This window comes from Carcharhinus amblyrhynchos, chromosome 31 (genome assembly GCF_965287045.1).
Source record: "Carcharhinus amblyrhynchos chromosome 31, sCarAmb.v2.hapA, whole genome shotgun sequence".
In the NCBI taxonomy this organism is placed as follows: domain Eukaryota; kingdom Metazoa; phylum Chordata; class Chondrichthyes; order Carcharhiniformes; family Carcharhinidae; genus Carcharhinus; species Carcharhinus amblyrhynchos.
In genome coordinates this window covers 16,730,147-16,750,142 of record NC_137354.1, presented here as the reverse complement: position 1 = coordinate 16,750,142, position 19,996 = coordinate 16,730,147, and the positions used below count along the sequence as shown (strand labels likewise).

The 19,996-nt window shown below is 44.5% G+C and overlaps 1 protein-coding gene across 1 annotated transcript; it reads right to left on the bottom strand.

The window, feature by feature from the left end:
- Positions 1–2,617: 2,617 nt before the first annotated feature.
- drgx (dorsal root ganglia homeobox) lies at positions 2,618–17,530 on the bottom strand. The gene is made up of 7 exons (XM_080215676.1): positions 17,457–17,530; positions 17,169–17,271; positions 15,148–15,248; positions 14,468–14,569; positions 11,850–12,022; positions 11,636–11,748; positions 2,618–4,320 (listed from the first exon to the last, which is right to left on the bottom strand). Exons 2-7 carry the CDS (start codon positions 17,224–17,226, stop codon positions 4,058–4,060), a joined length of 810 nt encoding a protein of 269 aa, XP_080071802.1. The 5' UTR covers positions 17,227–17,271; positions 17,457–17,530; the 3' UTR covers positions 2,618–4,057.
- Between the last annotated feature and the right edge of the window lie 2,466 nt (positions 17,531–19,996).

Sequence of the window (19,996 nt, the reverse complement as noted above, 5' to 3'; positions counted from 1 at the left end):
AGGTTTGATATTGCCACCAGGAAGTTTATTGGAGAGAATTACAAGCTGATACTCAGTCTACATCATGAAGATTATGGAAGAAGGTACGTGTGACACAGTGGCAGTCATTGGACTAGTAATCCAGAAACCAGGGCAATATGGGACAGAGTCATGAATCCAGTCATGGCAGATGGTGAAATTTGAATTCAACAAAATCTGAAATTAAATATCTAATGATGAAATCATGAAATCAGAGTTGATGGTTACAAAAACCCATCTGGTTCACTAATATCCTTCAGGGAAGGAAATCTGCTGTCCTTACGCAGTCTGGTTCATGACTCCAGAGCCACAGCAATGTGGTTGACTCAGAATTCCCTCAGGGATACGGAATAAATGCTGGCTTACGTGTCCCATGAATTAATTAAAAAAAACAACTTGGCCATCAAGTTCCATTCTTGAACCCAGAATCTCTGCTGTCCAAAACTATTTTAAGTTTTTAATGTTTATTTATTGGCGTCACAAAGTAGGCTTACATTAACACTGCAATGCCGTTACTGTGAAAATCCTCATGTCGCCACACTCCGACACGTGTTTAGGTACACTGATTGAGATTTTAGTACAGCCAACGCACCTAACCAACAGGTCTTACAGACTGTGGAAGGAAACTGGAGCACCTGGAGGAAACCCACACAGACACAGGGAGAATGTGCAGACTCGCATTAAAAAATGAGTTATCAAATATTTTAGAATCATAGAATCCTATGGTGCATAAGGAGGCCATTTGTCCCATCAGGTCTGCACAATCACACCCAGACCCTATCCCCATAACCCCATGCATTTACCCTAGTTAGTCCCCCTGACACTAAGGGGCAATTCAGCATGGCCAATCCACCTAACCGTGAGAATACCATCCACCAGGTATACGGTACATATTCTTGCAACTCAGCCAACGTTGTCTACCTGATACGCATGATGTAGAGATGCCGGCGTTGGACTGGGGTAAACACAGTAAGAAGTCTCAACACCAGGTTAGACCCCAACCAGTTTATTTGATAGTAATCTCGGAAGCTTTCGGAAACGGTGTTCCTTTGTCAGGGTGTGGAAGGTTCTGATCAGAGAAGGGCACGTCTTTGGACTGTGGGAGGAAACCAGAGCACCTGGAGAAAACCCACGTAGACACAGGGAGAATGTGCAAACTCAACACAGACAGCCGGGAATTGAACCCAGGTCCATACTGCTGTGAGGCAACAGTGCTGACCACTGTGCTGCCCAGGTCCATTGGCCGTGCTAAATTCTCCCTCAGGTGGACCCAAAGAGGTGCCAGAGTGTGGCGATTAGGGGATTTTCACAGTAACTTCATTGCAGTGTTAATATAAGCCTACTTGTGACATTGATAAATAAACTTTAAAACATTGAAAGTTGTGGTCGGGAAGGATTTTAAACCTACTTTTTTTTTTAAAAAAGACAAAAAACAAGGGTGTGATGGAACCCTTCCCCTTTGGTCCACAACAGGTTTTAAACAGCAAACAGCTTGAACTTCAACCAATCTAGGATCAGTTTAAGGTTTTGCTTTGATAATCAAAAATGTATCCCCACAAAAAGAACCTAAATAATTAAATAAGGTGATTGGTCATGAAGGGTACGGAACATTACAAAGAGATGTACAATGAAAAATGACTGACAAACAAGTCAGAAATCCAATAAACCAGAGTGGTGTAATGTCCGTGCTTTTATACTGCTGCTGAATGTGCAGGAATGGATTTATTGTTATCAGGCAGGATACTGCAAGGTTCATCACATTTAAACACGTGAGGAAAAAAAAACAAAGTATAGTATTTTAATGATCTTTGGCCAGGATGTGAAAAATGGATTGGGCAACTGGTCAAAGCCTATGCAACTAACTTTAAAAGCTTTGCCTTTCCGAAGAGTAATTCACAGCCCCGCCACACTCAAATGAAATAAAATTGCCCTTAATAAAATAGATGAGTGTGCTTCACATTTCAAATGTTCTAATCGTTTGAGCAGATTTGTGACATGATTTAATTGTTCACCTTGGATATAAAAATCTGAGGTCACATACCAGCCAACTCAAAAACAGCTTCTACGCAGCTACCATCAGACTTTTGAATGGACCCATCATATATTAAGTTGATCTTTCTCCGCACCTGAGCTATGGTTGTAACACTACGTTCTGTACTCGCTCCTTCTCAGTCGTAGAATGGAAACAGGCCTTTTGCCCCAACTTGTCCATGTTGCCTTTTTTTTTTGAAACCCTCAAGCTAATCCCAATCGCCCGCATTCAGCCCATATCCCTCCCTACCCATCTTACCCATGTAACAGTCTAAATACTTTTTAAAAGGTAAAATTGTACCCACCTCTACTACTACCCTCTGGCAGCTCATTCCAGACACTCACCACCCTCAGGTGAATAAAAGTATGGTGTGCTTTATCTGTATAGCCAGCAAGAAACAATACTTTTCACCGCATTCTAATGTGTGACAATAATAAATCAAATTATGCTTATTGTCCTGTTAAACAAATTGAGCCATCCCAATTACATTTGTTTTAAATCTTTATTAATTAATTTATTTTTTTTAAACAAAGGTTAAACCATGCATCATAAATACACAACCTTCCACCTTCTAATCGCTCACTGCCTTGGGCAGCAGGCGAGGATTCCATGTTATCTAGTACTGCAACAGTCACTAGTGTCGCATCATGAATTATTAAATCAGTACTTCGTGGTAATACATAATTTCTTATCAATTATTCATGCTAATGTGCGTGTAGTTTACTTAATTCTGTTATTGACGATCAAAAGTAATTTCCCGAAAATCCTCAAGGACACAGAATTTAATCAGTGTAACTACTTTTCGGATGCAGCGCTGTTAAGTATTCTTAATTTGCGCAATGGCTCATTTATTTATGTACCTTTCCGTTGGAGGTGCAAAATTTAATCAAACAATTACGTTTGAAAGTTAGACTACGGGAGCCGAGATCACGTTAAGTTCAATTTTGGGCCGGTAAATTGTGTCTAAGGGAGAAAAGAAAACAAACAAGCAAATATAATCGAATGATTACAGATTGGGAGGCGTGGATTAAACCACAACACTGCCAACCTAAAACAGAGGCTGTTTAGGAGGAGTGGACTCACTAAACCTCTTGATAAAGTATCTGATCGGTGGATAGTTCTGGTGAGATAGCAAGGATGAAAGATTCCATTCATTTTTGACCAATCCATTCTTGCCCTTAACTATTAACTTTTCCTTAAAGGAATACAATACTTGCTCTCTCTTCCCCCTCCCCCCGCAAAAAAAAACACATGTTTTAATAGTATTTACAGCCCGCAATACTGTTGTCTTTCACTGCTTGTATCTGTTACAGCATTTCCATATTTCATCGGAATGTCAAGTTAATTTTAACAGCACAAAATTAAATTCATAAATCCTTTTCTTTTGTTGAGGTGGAAAGTGTACCAGAGATTGTGCTATTAATATTTCAAATGAATTCCTGTTAAGAGTTTATCCACTTAATAGAAATCTACTGCATTATAATGATCTGAAAGCTTACAGCTTTATTGCACTCAGAAGGTCACTTCTTCCAGAACAAACACTTGGATCTGAAACTTCAGATGGATATTTGAGTTTTTTTTTTGCTGTGTCCATACACTTGTCCATCTCACTTACCTGCGCGCGGTTATAATCTCCCCCTACCTTGCACTAGTAAGAGGGGATAGTATGTGGTCCGAGGAACTGGTCTGTTGGTTTTATATTTCCCCTCACTTACTTGCTGCACCAGATCTAGTGCATGTCAGTTCTGACAGATTACTGTCTTCCCATGTAGCCAAGAATGAAATAAACATGATTAAGAGAAAAAAGTCAACTGCTGCATTGCAAAAATCCAGAATTCATCTATATACATCTTTTTGGCTTTGACCCAGGTGAGAATGTCTTAGTTTTATGTACAGATGGAGTCATGTCACGCTCATACGGACGATCCCATGTCTTTAGATCTGCCTGAACATTCACAATGATGTCTTAAAGTGATCTTAAGTGTTGTCTCTGCCTTCTCCTCGTCCTCATACGTTCCGCTCAGTCTCCATCTTTTCTTTGGGGTGACTGGCCTTCTCCTGCTCGCTGTCCAAAGAGGGTTTGGGCCCCACGGCCGGGCTGCTGCTGGCCGTGGGCAGCAGGTTGGCCGATTGGAGGACGGCCTCAGAGTGTTCGCGTGCTTTCATGCGCAGCGCTGCCACGCTGGCTGTTCGATTGCTCTGGCAACCGTACGGTGGCAAAAAGGAGAGACCCATTGGGTCTGGCACACAGCAGGAACATAGAGAATTTCCTTTAAAACAAAAGAGAGGCATTTAAATTACACACATGGAATGCTACAACATTTAAAGACTTTACACTGAAATATAAGTAGGGCCTAGGTGGGATTGTGGTTAGTGCAGACCCTTTGTAGTTTCTTGTGGTCTTGGTCAGAGCAGGAACTGTATCAAACTATGATACAACCAAAAAGAATGCTTTTTATGGTGCATCTGTAAAAGTTGAGAGTCGTAGCAGACATTCCAAATTTCCTTTGCCTCTACTTTCTCAGAAGATTTTGGTAGGTTTTCTTAACTATAGTGTCAGCATGAGAGCGACCAGGATAGGTGTTGGTGATCTGGACACCTAAAAACCTGAAGCTCTCAACCTTTTCTACTTCATCCCCATTGATGTAGACAGGGACATGTTCTCCTTTAGCTTTCTGAAGTCAATGACAATCTCTTTCATTTTGTTGACATTGAGGAAGAAATTATTGTCATCGCATCTGTTCATCAGATCCTAGAATCACTCCCTAATAACACTTGGGGTGTACCTACACCCAGGGACTGCAGTGGTTCAAGGAGGCACTCAAACCAGCCTCCCACTCATTAACTCTGTCTACACTTCCTGCTGCCTTGGAAAAGCAGCCAGCATAATCAAGGACCCCATGAACATTCTCTCTTCCACTTTCTTCCTTTGGAAAAAAGATACAAAAGTCTGAAGTCACATACCAACCAACTCAAGAACAGCTTCTTCCCTGTTGCTATCAGACTTTTGAACAGCCCTACCTCGCACTAAGTTGATCTTTTGCTACACCCTAGCTATGACTGTAACACTACATTTTACACTCTCTCCTTTCCTTCTCCTCTGTACACACTACAAATGTATGACCTGTATAGCGCTCAAGAAACAATGCTTTTCACTGTAAACTAATACATGTGACAATAATAAATCAAATCAAAAGCATAACAGGGCCAGAAGGGGCAAGGCCATGGAGGGATTTAGGGATAAGGATGTGAATTTTAAAATGGTGTTGCTCAGCCAATTTAGTTCAGTGAGGATAGGGGAGATGGAGGAGCAAGATTTGGAGCACAGGTAACAGAGTCTGGAATAACTTCAAGTTTACAGAGCAGAGAAGGAAGGAATCTTCAAATCTGAAATCCAGCGGGAGCAGAAGCAGAAAATGGTTATAGTGAAAACACAGTTTTAGATTCTTGTCACCTCACACCATCATTCCCAACCTGTCAATGGTGGAGACACTGGAGTGGAGCTCCAAAGTCTACCGTATCAAAGGCTGACAACTTCAAAACTATATCAGGTTGGATTAGAAGCTCCTTGTTATTGAAATTTAATGCAAACATTAAACTCAAAGGGTAATTTCACAATTATAATTTTGGGAACATGCATACCAGTACTTATTCCAAAAAAAAAAAGTGACCCCATATTCTTGGATCACCTTTAGGTAGATTATTCAACTTGTTGCCTCAATGGAAATAGTTTCTCAGTTATGAGTTCCCAGATTGGTTTGCTTATAATCAACTTCACCCAAAGACTTCAACTCAACCCAAATATACTTTCCCTTTACTTCAACTGACAAGTATTGTTGTATTAGAGAATAGAACAATTCTTAATACAATCAAGGAAAATACCAAATAATTTGGGCATCAAACATAGAAGATAGGAGGAAGAGCAGGAGGAGGCCATTCGGCCCTTCGAGCCTGCTGTGCCATTCATCACGATCATGGCTGATCATCCAACTCAATAGCCTAATCCAGCTTTCTCCCCATAACCTTTGATCCCATTCGCCCCAAGTACTATATCCAGCCATCCCTTGAATACATTCAATGTTTTGGCATCAACTACTTTCTGTGGTAATGAATTTCATAGGCTCACCACTCTTTGGGTGAAGAGCTGTCTCCTCATCTCCGTCCCAAATGGTCTACTCCGAATCCTCAGACTATGACCCCTGGTTCTGAACGGCCCCACCATTGGGAACATCCTCCTTGCATCTACCCTATCCAGTCCTATCAGAATTTTATAAGTCTCTATGAGATTCCCCCCTCATTCCTCTGAACTCCAGCAAAAACAATCCTAACCTAATCAATCTCTATAACCTAATCAATATCTATAAACGTGATTGTCAAGCCGAAGAGAAAACAAGGTGCTTGGCTCTGATCTGTCCTTTGGCGCGAGTCAGTGTGTAAGGATGATACTTTCTTTACTATCATGCAAATTTTTAACTATTGAGCTATTTTGTTGGTAGCGTCCCAGCTTGTATACACTGAGCCTCTTGGATATGTTTATTCATTAGTGTCACAAGTAGGCTTACATTAGCACTGCAATGAAGTTACTGTGAAAATCCCCTGGTCGCCACACTCTGGCATCTGTTTGGGTACACTGAGGAACAATTTACCATGGTTGATGCACCCTAACCAGCACACCTTTTGGACTGTGGGAGGAAACTGGAACATTCAGAGGAAAACGACCCAGACACAAGGAGTACATGCAAACTCCAAACAAACAGGGACCCAAGCCCAGATTCGAACCTAGGTCCCTGGCACTAAGAGGCAGCACTGCCAACCATATATTGGAGATTGGAGGGTCACTATAAAGTTAAGGCCAAAATCCCATTACTGTCCATTCATCCCACACTGTGGGATTCTGATGTATCCATCAAGGAGATTATCTAAAAATATCTCTTTCCAAACTATGAAATAAAAACAGAAAAAAATCAGCAAGTATGAAATATAAACAGGTAGATTATCTGGACTTCATGGGGGTATGTAACCCCACTGGCCAGTTTGGACAGTCCAGCCATTACCCAATGTAAAAAAATGCATTGTAATCACTGGAAGACATACACAAACTCATGTTTGATTCAGCACTAACTAATAAACTTTAAATGGAAATTAAGATCCTAAAATCCTAGGGGAAACCAGTGTGTTCATGGGTCATCTTTTATCAGTATAGTTAATCAGAAGTCATTAAATGATTCGTTCCAAAATAAACATGTTTATTGTCCAATTAACTTATGTCCTCCCTCTGGATCACAGGGTTTTATGTTACACTTAGATAATGCTGATGTTTTTAAAGTTTATTATTAGTGTCACAAGTGGGCTTACATTAACACTGTAATGAAATTACTGAGAAAATCCCCTAGTCGCCACACTTTGGCACCTGTTTGGGTACACTGAGGGAGAATGTAGCATGGCCAATGCATCTAACCACGTCTTTTGGACTGTAGGAGGAAACCTGAGCACCAGGAGGAAACCCATGCAGCGATGGTGAGGACATGCAGATTCTGTGCAGACAGTGGGAATTGAACCCAGGTCCTTGGCACGGTGAGGCAACAGTGCTAACCACGCTGCCCTGAAGGGTAATAGCACACCCCATTGGAATGGGAGTCAGTGACAGGCAAGTTAAAGTGCGTGTTCCCAAATATTCTTCAGCAATAGGATATTTATTGGGAATTCTGGAGGATGAGCACTGATTTTCTTCCCATCTGCGAACATGTGGGCAAGTACAACTAAGATCATGGTGGGTCTACGTGACCTCAGACCATAAAGAAGGGAAGGGTTCAACTCTCCAATTTTGTTCCTACTTGGCACTCAAGGCTGAAGTTCAAATCTTTGGTGGGAAAGACTCTGCACGTGATCAGATTTGAAAGAATCCTAGAATTTTGATCCAAGACTATATTCGACTTTCCACTCAAAAATCCAATGCAATTTTTTTTTTTTTTAGGGATTCCAGTGAAAGAAAAAGCGGGAAATATATAATCTGGGGTCAATAGCGTTGTCACAAACAGGGATTATTTAAAATTCAATACTCAGTGTCATTCGATAGGTAATCCAACATTGGTGCCATAAATTCGGTACCACCTATAATCACTATTCTATCTTCCCTACCATTCACTCCCAGTGCAGATCTTGGGTTTCTCAAATTCTAAAAAGGAAGACTTACTCCTGCAACGTTTGTTGTTTGCAGGTCAGGTCAGACCAATATGGGCTTTCTGAAGTGGTACCACAGCCCGCCTACATTAAGAGTACGTGAAATGCCCTAATTACCAAGTGTTGGAGCAGAATGTCACTATTTAGTCATAATGGTCCACCCCTAAACCAGTCTTCATTTGCAATACATTGACACATACACTGGGAGGCATGATGGCACAGTGGTTAGCACTGCTGCCTCACAGTGCCAGGGACTCGGGTTCGATTCCTGCTTCGGGTCACTGGAGTTTGCACATTCTCCCTGTGTCTGCATGGGTTTTGTCCAGGTGTTCTGTTTTCCTCCCACAGTCCAAAGGTGTGCAACTTAGGGGCAATTTAGCATGGCCAATCCACCTAAGTATCAGGACTAGTTAGGGTAAATGCATGGGGTTATGGGGATAGGGCCTAGGTGGGATTGTTGCCAATGCAGGCTCGATGAGCCAAATGGCCTCCTTCTGCATTATAGGATTCTATGATTTTTAATGCTCATTTCTTGCAGATCAGGACAGACAGATTTAGGTCTTCTGATGTGGCACCATAGCCAACCTACATTGCAAGTAGGTGGAGTGTTCTAATTATCAAGTGTTGGAGTAGAATGTCGCTATTTAGTCAAAATGGTCCTAAACCAGCCTTCATTTATAATACATTGACACTTAAATGAACCACGTGCTTCGTCAAGTCTGACTTCTGGGTATAAAACACAGCTTTTAATAATTATTCAGGCATACGTGAAAGATTACGTATTTAATTTTTTTTGGCATCTTGCTTATGTTGTCAACTAGACATGCGTTATTTGGATCTGTACGTCAGAACCCAACATTGTTTAAAACTTCAACTATCCTATCAGAATGGTCTGGATAGAAATGGCAAACAGTTGTCATCTACCCATTTCCATTTTCCTTGTTCGAGTCTGTGGGCCAAAGAGGGGTTACTTTTTCCACACAGTTGAGGACCACGTAGCTTGCAACAAAACTCTTCCTTAAGTACTATGGGCAGCTGAAGAGAACAATGCCATTGTTATGGGAAACACATGTTACGTGTATATCATTTCTCCAATGGCAGTGTCTGTGACTAGTTACAGATTCAGTGCAGTTTGGAACTCAGGGATCTGCAGTCCATCTCCACACAATAAACACGTCACTTGCAATTAACGTGAAGCCAACATCAAACTTAATCCAAGAGAGAAAAAAAAGTGGCAAAATTCACTAACTAGCACTGGATGACAAGGCACAGAGATTAATATAATCATATCTATTTGTGCTATTGTTTCTTTTAGAAACATTCTGATTCAGGGACAATTAATTATGTTGATTTGGCATTTTAAAAGATTTTTTTCTAGTGGAGCTTAAAGCCTGCATTTCAATGTCTAAGCACGGTGGCACAATGGTTAGCACTGCTGCCTCACAGCGCCAGGGAGCCGCTTCAATTCCCAACTTGGGTCACTGTCTGAGCACAGTCTGCATGTTCTCCCCGTATCTGTGTGGGTTTCCTCTGGGTGTTCCAGTTTCTTCCCACAGTATGATAGACGTGCTGGTTAGGTGCAGTGGCCATGCTAAACTCTCCCTCAGTGTACCCCAACAAGTGGAGTGTGGCGACTAGGGCATTTTCACAGTTACTTCACTGCAGTGTTAACGTAAACCTACTTATGACACCAATAAATGATGATTGTGAAAATTAAACCTACTAAAAGTGATTATCTAATCTACTCGATTTTATTTATATAAAGTCTGGAGTAATTATAGAATCCCTACAGTACAGGAGGCCATTTGACCCATCAAGTCTGCACTGACCACAATCCCATCCAGGCTTATTCCTGTAACTCCACACATTTATCCTACTAATCCCCCAACACTAGGGTCAATTTAGCATGACCATTCAGCCTAACCCCCACATTTTTGAACAGTGGGAGGAAACCAGAGCACCTGGAAGAAACCCCACACAGACAGGAGGAGAACGTGCACACTTCACCCAGACAGTGACCCAAGCTGGGAATCGAACCTGGGTCCCAGGTGCTGAGAGGCAGCAGTGCTAACCACTCTGCCACCCCGCAGGTATCATCTATATAAACTTAGTGTATATTCACAAATATAGTTTCCAGACTAGTTAGAATCAGAATCCTGCATTGCAGTAGGAGGCCATTCAGCCCATCAAGTCTGCACGGACTACAATCCCATCCCCTTAACCCCATGCATTTACCCTAGCTAGTTCCCCTGACACTAAAGGGTAATAGTTATCATTAACTCCGAGTTCTTAGTTGGTTAGGACACTAGAATAGTATAATTTTCATGCGATTGTAACCATAACTTGGCCAAACTTTGATTTAAAATGAGTACACAGGTCGCACGGGGCAATTTTAATATGTTAACCCTTACAGGCACTTCGTGCCAACAGATATTCAAGCAACGCCGACTAATTCCTGTAAAATTACAAGGAGAATGTCGCCTTTGGACCCTGGGGTTGAAAAGCACAGGTTGTGTTTCCACAACAATAAGAATTGGATCAGCCATTGTTTGGTCAACTCCAAATTGATTGACATTTCCAGAGGGACCCGACGGGGTTTGAGGGTGGGGGTGGGTGAGAGACAACAGATGTGGCAGAGGAGGTGGGAAATCCTCATTGAGGCAGAATTCTGAACCCTCTCTGTTTAATCGCGAACAGCTCACTCTGCGGACTGGTCCCTTCTCAGTTTATAACATTGTCGAATGCTGTTTCTGCCCACACTCCACTAAATTTTCCTTAAAAATAAAAAAAAAGCGTCGAAAAAAGCTTCCCTTCCTGTTGGAAGGATTCAGTTCTGCTGAGAGAGGGAGATACGCGAACCACATCGCTTTATAACCCAGGGCCCGCTGTCCAGATACTTAATATCATAAAGATAAGCTCAAAATTTCCCCTCGATGGCTGACATACTTGCATGGATAAAATATCTCCAGGTAACGGGGGCTTATTTCAAAGAAAAAGAAAACATGTGTTGGGTTCGAGTTGCGGATTAGTGGGTCCAGGGCAAGAAGTCGGGGGCAAGGCAAATTTGCCTAAGACAAGTTTTGGACACCCCGTGGTGCTGAGTAGCGGGGAACTGGGGGGAGCAGATTGAAGCCGGTCTATCGGTGCTGAAGAAGTGACTCCGGGCACACGCTTTAAGATTTGGGTTGAAAGTTTTAGACTTTGTATCATCGGATTTAAGTTGAATGTCAGTTTCCGCAAAAACATGCCAATTTCAGGCTGGATAACTGACCTTCCCCTCTACATATACACACACACACCATATGTCAATTTAGGAATTCGTAATAGACCCTCCCAAACATGTCAATTTCAGGCTGGTCAGAGACCCAGTTGGTTGCAGGGAATGAAAGGAAAGCGAGGACTCACCTTTTAGGCTGGCAACTTGAGTCAGCGCTTGTGCATAAGTGGCTGTATTAAGTAGGGTGGTGGGCAAACAAGATGGGAAGAAGGGGGCAGCGGGTCCCACCGTCCGGCCGAGGCTGAAAGACAAAGCGAGTTAAGAGGACGGTGTTGAGATAAGAGTAATCTTTCTCCCCCCCAACCCCACACGCCATCTCAGTTCCCTCCCCACCCCTCTTACTTCTGCTGCATTTCCAGCGATTCTTTCTTGTTCCTGCCCGCCTCCAGCTGAGAGGGGGAGTTGAGGTTCCTCATGGGGGGTGAACCCTCGGCTGCAATCTCCTTGCCCGCCTCCTGGTCCGAACTCCCTCTCTCCGTCTTCCTCCACTTGGCTCTTCGGTTTTGGAACCAAACCTGCCGAGGGGCAACGGGGGAAAAAAAAATATCAAATTTACACCTCTGCCACCGCCTCCCTTTCCCCCCTGTTTTTTTGGGGAGGGAATAGATTTACTCTGTTTCCATTCAGAAATCTGACTTCCACCTTGTTCTTGAAGCTAATGCATTTTTCTGAGAGGCGAAAGCTGTCACCTGGTCTGAAAATTAGTTCAACCTTTCCCCCCCAAGTCTTTCCAGTCCATGTTCCTTGGAGTGGACTCTCAAGGCGATATTTGGGAATGCAAACATGTCGCCATCTCACTGGTAAGGTACCAATGCCGATCTGCATCCTACAGTGCAGGAGGCGGCCATTCGGCCCATCGAGTCTACACCGACCACAATCCCACCCATCCGCTATCCCCGTAACCCCACGCATTTACCCTGCTCATCCTCTCTGCCTCTGGCCAATCTACCTAACCAGCAGATCTTTGGATACTGAGGGGCAATTTAGCATGGCCAATCCATCTAACCTGCATATCTTTGGACACCAAGGGGCAATTTAGTATTGCCAATGCACCTAGCCTGCATATTTTTGGATACTGAGGGGCCATATAGCACGATCAATCCACCCAACCTCTATATCCTTGGATACTGAGGGGCAATCCACCTAACCTGCACACCTTTGGATACTGAGGTGCAATATATCATGGCTAATCCACCTAGCCTGTACATCTTTCAGACGATGGGAGGAAACCGGAGCACCGGGAGGAAACCCACGTAGACACGAGCAGTACGTCCACACAGTGACACAAGCAAGGAATCGAACCCAGATCCCTGGCGCTGTGAGGCAGCAGTGCTAGGCACTGTGCCAACACCCAGGTGATAACCCACTTCAGTGCTGCCCATTCCACTCCTAAACACCGATTCACACCATTTACCGACTCCAAAACCCTTCGCGACTGTTGTTAAAAAGTTACAGTAACGTGGAAGGAGGGGAAGCCCCACAAGAGGCATGACCAACACACAACAATGTTTCAAATTTTATAAGCATTCGTTTGATCGGTTTCCCACTGAATCTTTTCCTTAGGTCTCCCCTTGCCTGCATGTGTGTGTGTGTGCGCGCGATTTAAATTGCAGCTAAGATTCACAAAGATATTAATGACTTTATAATCATGTAAACTTGGGTCAGTTAAGTGCGGGCCAAACGCAGACAACTTCCTGCATCATAATTGAATGAAGGTCGTTGGCTATAACAACATTTAATTGAGCAATTTTTCATTATCATATTTTAATGACTTTCCACTGACAGTTAGTCTGCTACTGAGTAACATGCATGATGAAGTCGTTTATTTCCTATTTAGCGATTATTTGACAACATCAGTTTCGATTAAGGCTGGGCTTTCCAACGCATTAATCATATTTTAGTGGTCTGCAAATTCTATACAGTGGGTTTACTTTTTTTTTTGGGGGGGGGGGGGTTGGTGAGGGTGTGGATTTTGTTTTCGTTCCTCGGTGGCTTGCTTCACTCCTGTCCGGGGGAAAAAAAAAGGAGAGAAAAAAAATACACACACAAAAAAAAACCATTGAAAAGATCACACCGTAAGTGTTTGCAGGATAATTGTCTCCACTTGCTATCTCAACATTGCACCTTCTAGCACAAAGTCGTGATCTGGCGGGCCTGAAACGTTCCCTAATTGCTACATTTATCTTAATTTGCAGTTTTATTCCTCTCTTCGGCAGTCGGGGAGCAGGCGACGTTGAGTGAGCACCTTTTTTTAAAAAAAAAACACAAAATCCCCCATCTCAAACAGTCTCAAATAATACAGCGCGCCTCCGTGTGAACACCGCTTCATGTCGAAATTTAATAAGTAGGATCCCTTAATCCGTTTAAGGGAGAAATAATCGTGTTTACAATCCCCAATTTAGAGCAATGAATTCCATTATCTCGCTGCATTTATTGGGTTTTAAACGATAGCAGCGCGACCCACAGGGACGTGAGTCAAACTGTTCTAATGCCTCGCAATTACATTCGCTCGTGGATCTCACCCAGAGCAAATCTGAAAGGGTTCATGTGTGCAAGTTCTTATTAAAAATTGCGTCCCTTTTTCTTTTGCACACACATGTCCAGCTCCTGTGCTAAAGTGTATGCAGCCAGTTTTACAGTGCTGCCTGCAACTCTCTGAATAGCAGTTTAGGCTTATTTTTTTTAAAAAGGTAGTTTGGAAAAGGCAAGGAAATGGATTTACACTGATGTAATTTAGTGCCTTAGAGACAGGGACAAATTAGTGTAGAACATTATCACTAGTTAATTATGAATGACCGATTAATCAAACTAATCTAATATTCCAGATTATGTTGACGTTATTAAAGTGCATCACACAGATGACAGATAGTCTTTCATTTGTTTTATCTCCAGCCAAATATGCACTTTACACTGGCGGTAAAGCAAAGGTCTGGAATCCGCTCCACTTCTTAAATATTTACCTGAACTCTCGCTTCTGTTAGGTTTATCTTCATGGCGAGTTCTTCCCTTGTGAATACGTCGGGGTAATGGGTCTGTGCAAAAACGGCTTCTAGAGCTTCTAACTAGAAGGAGGGGGTTGAGAGAAAGCATTTGATTTAATAAAAAAAGACGACAAAAAACTGAACCACCGTTGCAACTGATTATCAGTTTTGCACCACACACTTTAAAAATTGTCACATTTCGATGTCTGTGACATTTTAACCCTCCAACAATTTGAACCGCGGCTGAAATTGGCTAACGCGATTCTCAGTTTTGCTACATTCTCAAATCCACACGCACACTTTGCAAATTGCCATATTTCGATGCTGGTGATATTTAAAATCCATTGCAAAAAAAAGTGACCACCACCGTAATTGGCTAACAAACATGAATCTCACTTTTGCCACATCTCCTCCAATCCGCACAGGCTTTGCAAATGATCCTGGTGATATTTAAACCCCAGACAAGCCAAAAGCCTGGGCTGGAAACATTGTCTTACTAAATGTTGCTGCACACTTGCTAATGAGAATTTGACTTAAAATGCAGGAATGAGTCTGAATGTTATTTTGCAGCCACTGTGGGATTGGGGGGGGGCTACACTATTACAGGTAGTTGGCAGAGAAAGTTGTTCCTCCCCCCTCCATCCCCACTCAGGACAAACCTGCTGCAGTGTAAATGTCGTCCTGTTCCGGCGTTGCTTGCGGCGGAGAAACCCATCGTCGAAATCGCTGGCGCTGTGGCCGGTAAAGCTGCCGGAATTCACTGGGGAGGGGGAGGGTGCAATGGAAAGATAGCTTAAAATGATAACAAAAAAAAGCAAGAACAACGACAACTAAAAACAAAAGTAGTTAGATCATCAAGGCTGTTTAAAAAATTATTTCGAAGTGAGTTTAAGATTCGCTTGGGGGGATTGCAAAGATTCCAAATAGCCAGAGTTCTTATCTTGTCGAGGAAGCCCCATTATAATTTGGGAAGGGGGAGGGGTGATAAGAAGTCAGCCCAGGTCACTGAACATGCAGCCGGGTCAGTTCAATGTTGAACCCAATTTATAGCTTTCACTGGACGGAATTCCCTTGTTAAAAAAAAAATCATCCCCTGATGTTACTGGGGGCAAACCATAGATTTGGCAAAGTTCTAGAAAATCCTGTGGATTCTTTTTGCCCTATGCCTGCCCCCCCCCCAAAAAAAAACCCTTCAATTTGACCTCCTGCTGAATCACCCAAACCTTTGCCAGCTCCCGTCTGCCAGGGGTTGAATGGACATACAGAGTGTGTGGAGTTTCCAGTGAATCTATCCCTCCCTCTCCCTGTGTTTATAATTTGTTTGCGAAACAGCATAAAAGATTCATGCAGACCTTTTGGGGGGGGGGGGGGGGGGTGAAGGGAAGAGCGTGACCACGGTTTAAAGCGTTGATTAGAAGCACGACACCAAACATCTGCGCTGGTAAAAGCCTATTTTAACCCTCGGGCAAAAATGAAGAGGGTTTTTTTTTGTTTCCACAGAGTAGGGAAGCAGGTGGCATAATGCTGCTGGGACCGACCCTCTCCTGTACAGACTAGCGCTGGAACCAAAAAAATTGGAGGGAGGGGTGCACTTAATTGGTCACTACATTTACTGTGTGACAATTATTCTGTAAAATGCATCAATGATTTAAGCTTTAGGATGGCTTGTGAACCACAAAACATGGGAAGCGATCATATATCTACCGAAGGAATTATATATTTATATATATGTACTAATGTTTCCCTGTACTATATGTAGGGAAACATTCACCAATCGTTTTCCAATTTAATAGACAGATAGATCTACTGATCTTCCTGTGTAGTTTCACACAGTTACAGTCCTGGCTTGCAACGGGAGCTCACACAAGCAAACTTCGATATCGAAAGAAAAACGGGGCAGGGGATTGATAAGTTAGGGGAAAAAAAACTTTGGGTTTAGCTAATGCTTGCAAAAATCAAACACAGACTGTATCTCTGGGACTGCCTTTTGTCAACACCGTTCATTTCCATTAATCTAACGAAGATGTATATTAGTGTCTCTGCATTTATACGTGTATGAGATAGATGTATAAATCGCATGCACATATAACACGGGAGGGTGTTTCTGTACATGTGTGTGGGATAGAGTTATAAATCGAATGCACACATTGTAGGATGTTTATAATATTTATAAATTACATGCATATATAACACTGGAGGATGTTTCTGTATGTATTTGTATGGGATAAAGTTATAAATCGCATGTATATGCAACATTGTGTATATACCCACATGTTGGTTAGATAATCGTGTACATATAACATTGAATAATGTTTATCATATATATCTACGTATGGAATAGAATAATTGCATGCACATATATACATAAACGCTCTCAAGTTAGTGTTATAGCTGGGATAGATAGATTCATATATCGCGTGCATATACAACACTGGATAATGTTTATGTACATATCTACGTGTGGGTTTGATTTATAAACCGCATGTACATATAACACTGGAGAGAGTGTTTATATATTGATACACGTGTGGGTTCGATTTAGAAATCGCACGCACACACAACACTGGAAGATGTTTATATATTGATACACGTGTGGGTTAGATTTATAAATCGCATGCACACATAACACTGGGGTGTGGGTGGAGGTTTAAGGAGTAGATTTATATCTAAACGTACTTACGCGAGTTTGTACGGCAACACTCCCCGTCTAACTGCGGTGGACAGTGGAAATAGAACATCTTTGCAAGCACCGGAGAAGCTGGGAGGGAGGGGAAGAGATGTGTCTGAAGAAAAAAAAGAGGGAGGAAAATACCTTCAGCCTGCTGCTTTTTGACGCTAAAGTTTACCTCGCCAGAGAGACAGAGCAACGCGCCAACGCAGTTTCACATTTGGCTGCTGTTTACCATCATCCAGAGATAGAGAAAAAAAATACCCAAATTGGTTAAGCGCTTCCCCCTTTTTTTCGTACCTGTGTCGGAGGACTGAGGCTAGACGCACCAAATGAGGGTGGATGTGGCTTCGGAGGAGACTCCCCCAAGCTGCTTCCTGACAAGCGAGTGGCCAGCCCTCACAGCATGTAACTGACCAGATGTCTTTATCTGTCTATAACATGCTCAAACCCTCTCTGCTTTTATAATCTCACGCATAATTGGCCTTAATCTAATTATTTCCAGCGTCTTCTCTGAGTAACTTCAATAGGTCCCTTGGGCTCTTGCCAAAATGTGCACGTGGTCGGGAACGTCAGGTTTTTTTTGTAAGCAGCAGACTTTAGTACAAAAAAAATCCTAGTCGTACATAATCAGGAACGTGAGATAGTTCCTCATCACTCATCCTCTCTCTCTGCCCCACCCCCCCGCCACTCTTTCAAGACATGTCAAAAACTAGTTTCATCTTTAACACTCTAATTCCACAAACATTTACATCTAGCCCACCAAAATTTGGCCAACCAACTAGATTTTCATTTGGGGAAGATGGGGGACAAATTGTGTCCCTTTTGTTAGTTGGTGTGTAAAGGGGAAGGGGGGGGGTCTTAAAAGGCACTAAGATTTAAGGCAGCTTCCTACAAATTAAGCTTCAAAGCACTTGCTGTAGTGTTCAAGTCATGGACTGGGCTAAATCCCATAAACTGCAAAAGACCCTGCAAGAGTAATGGTTCATAATTGGCTCAGTTGATAGCATTACACAAGGATAATCGTTTGTTACAACCCCCTTTCACTATTAAGTGTTTCCCTAGTGAAAAGCCTTTATGATATTAGAGGCGGGGGGTGGGGGGGAATATAATGATATTTTGGTTATTAAATGCGTGTAATTAATTTATACAGCGATGGAAATAAAGTTGCTTTATGACCTCGGATGATGCTTAGATAAGGGAGCCTATGAGATGCCAGTCAGACAACTGTTGATAGCCTCCTCCGCGCTGCCCCCCACTCCTTGTTTCACCCGCATTTATTTTCTAACACCTCGAAGGAGGGTTGGGGGGGGGGGGGGCAGGTTCTGTATCCCCACCCCGAGCTCAGTAACGGCGAGGTGCGGGCCAACTGGGAACAAGGCTGTAACTCCGCTGCCCCAGCACCGTGGCTGGCCAAGGGGAGACACGCCTGCTCATGAATCTTCACCTAATCCACGCTCTTATTGACTAACCAATCAGCCAGATTTAACGAGGAATATCAGAATGATTTACAGCCCAATTTTGCTGCTCTAACTAAGAAAATGATGCTTCCTAGTGGAAGTGATAATTAAATAATATTAATAATGATTCAAGCCTTCCTCTTGCCAAGGTATGGTTTGAGAATTGACCCTCGTGGACGAGACCGTCCCCCCCCACTCCTCCTCCCCATCCCCCCTCCCCCTCCCTCCTCCCCTCCCCTCCTCCTCCTCTCCCTCCTCTCCTCTCCTCCTCCTCCCCTCCGCTCCCTCCTCTCCCCTCCGCTCCCCTCCTCCTCTCCCTCCTCTCCTCCTCCTCCCCTCCGCTCCCTCCTCCTCCTCCTCCTCCCCTCCCTCCTCCTACTCCTCTCCTCCCCTCCCCTCCTCCTCCTCCTCTCCTCCCTCCTCCTCCTCCTCCTCTCCTCCCCTCCTCCCCTCTCTCCTCCCCCCCTCCCCCTCCCACTCCCCCCTCCCCTCCCCCTCCCCTCCTCCCCCTCTCCCCCTCTCCCCCTCCCCTCCTCCCCCTCCCCTCCTCCCCCTCTCCCCCTCCCCTCCTCCCCCTCTCCCCCTCCCCTCCTCCCCCTCCCCTCCCCTCCCCCTCCCCTCCCCTCCCCCTCCCCTCCCCCTCCCCTCCCCCTCCCCTCCCCTCCCCCTCCCCTCCCCTCCCCCTCCCCTCCCCCCTCCCCTCCCCTCCCCTCCTCCCTCCTCTCTCCCTCCTCTCCTCTCCTCCTCCTCCCCTCCGCTCCCTCCTCCTCCTCTCCTCCTCCTCCCCTCTGCTCCCTCCTCCTCTCCTCCCCTCCGCTCCCTCCTCCTCTCCTCCCCTCCCTCCTCCTCCTCCTCCTCCTCCTCCCCTCCCTCCTCCTCCTCCTCCTCCCCTCCCTCCTCCTCCTCCTCCTCCCCTCCTCCCTCCCTCCTCCTCCTCCCCTCCCTCCTCCTCCCTCCCCTCCTCCCCTCCCTCCTCCTCCTCCCCTCCTCCCCTCCCTCCTCCTCCTCCCCTCCTCCCCTCCCTCCTCCTCCTCCCCTCCTCCCCTCCCTCTCTCCTCCTCCCTCCTCCCCTCCTCCTCCTCCTCCCCTCCCTCCTCCTCCTCCCCTCCTCCCCTCCCTCCTCCTCCTCCCCTCCTCCCCTCCCTCCTCCTCCTCCCCTCCTCCCCTCCCTCCTCCTCCTCCCCTCCTCCCCTCCCTCCTCCTCCCCTCCCTCCTCCTCCTCCCTCCTCCCCTCCCTCCTCCTCCTCCCCTCCTCCCCTCCCTCCTCCTCCTCCCCTCCCTCCTCCTCCTCCCCTCCCTCCTCCTCCTCCCCCTCCTCCTCCTCCCCTCCTCCCCTCCCTCCTCCTCCTCCTCCCCTCCTCCCCTCCTCCTCCTCCCCTC

Coding starts and splice junctions, on each gene's coding strand:
- drgx (XM_080215676.1), bottom strand. CDS start 17,226: ATGTTCTATTTCCACTGTCCACCGCAGTTAGACGGGGAGTGTTGCCGT. Junction 15,249..17,168: donor GTGTTGCCGTACAAACTCGC/GTAAGTACGTTT, acceptor CCCCCTCCCCAG/TGAATTCCGGCAGCTTTACC. Junction 14,570..15,147: donor CGACATTTACACTGCAGCAG/GTTTGTCCTGAG, acceptor CCCTCCTTCTAG/TTAGAAGCTCTAGAAGCCGT.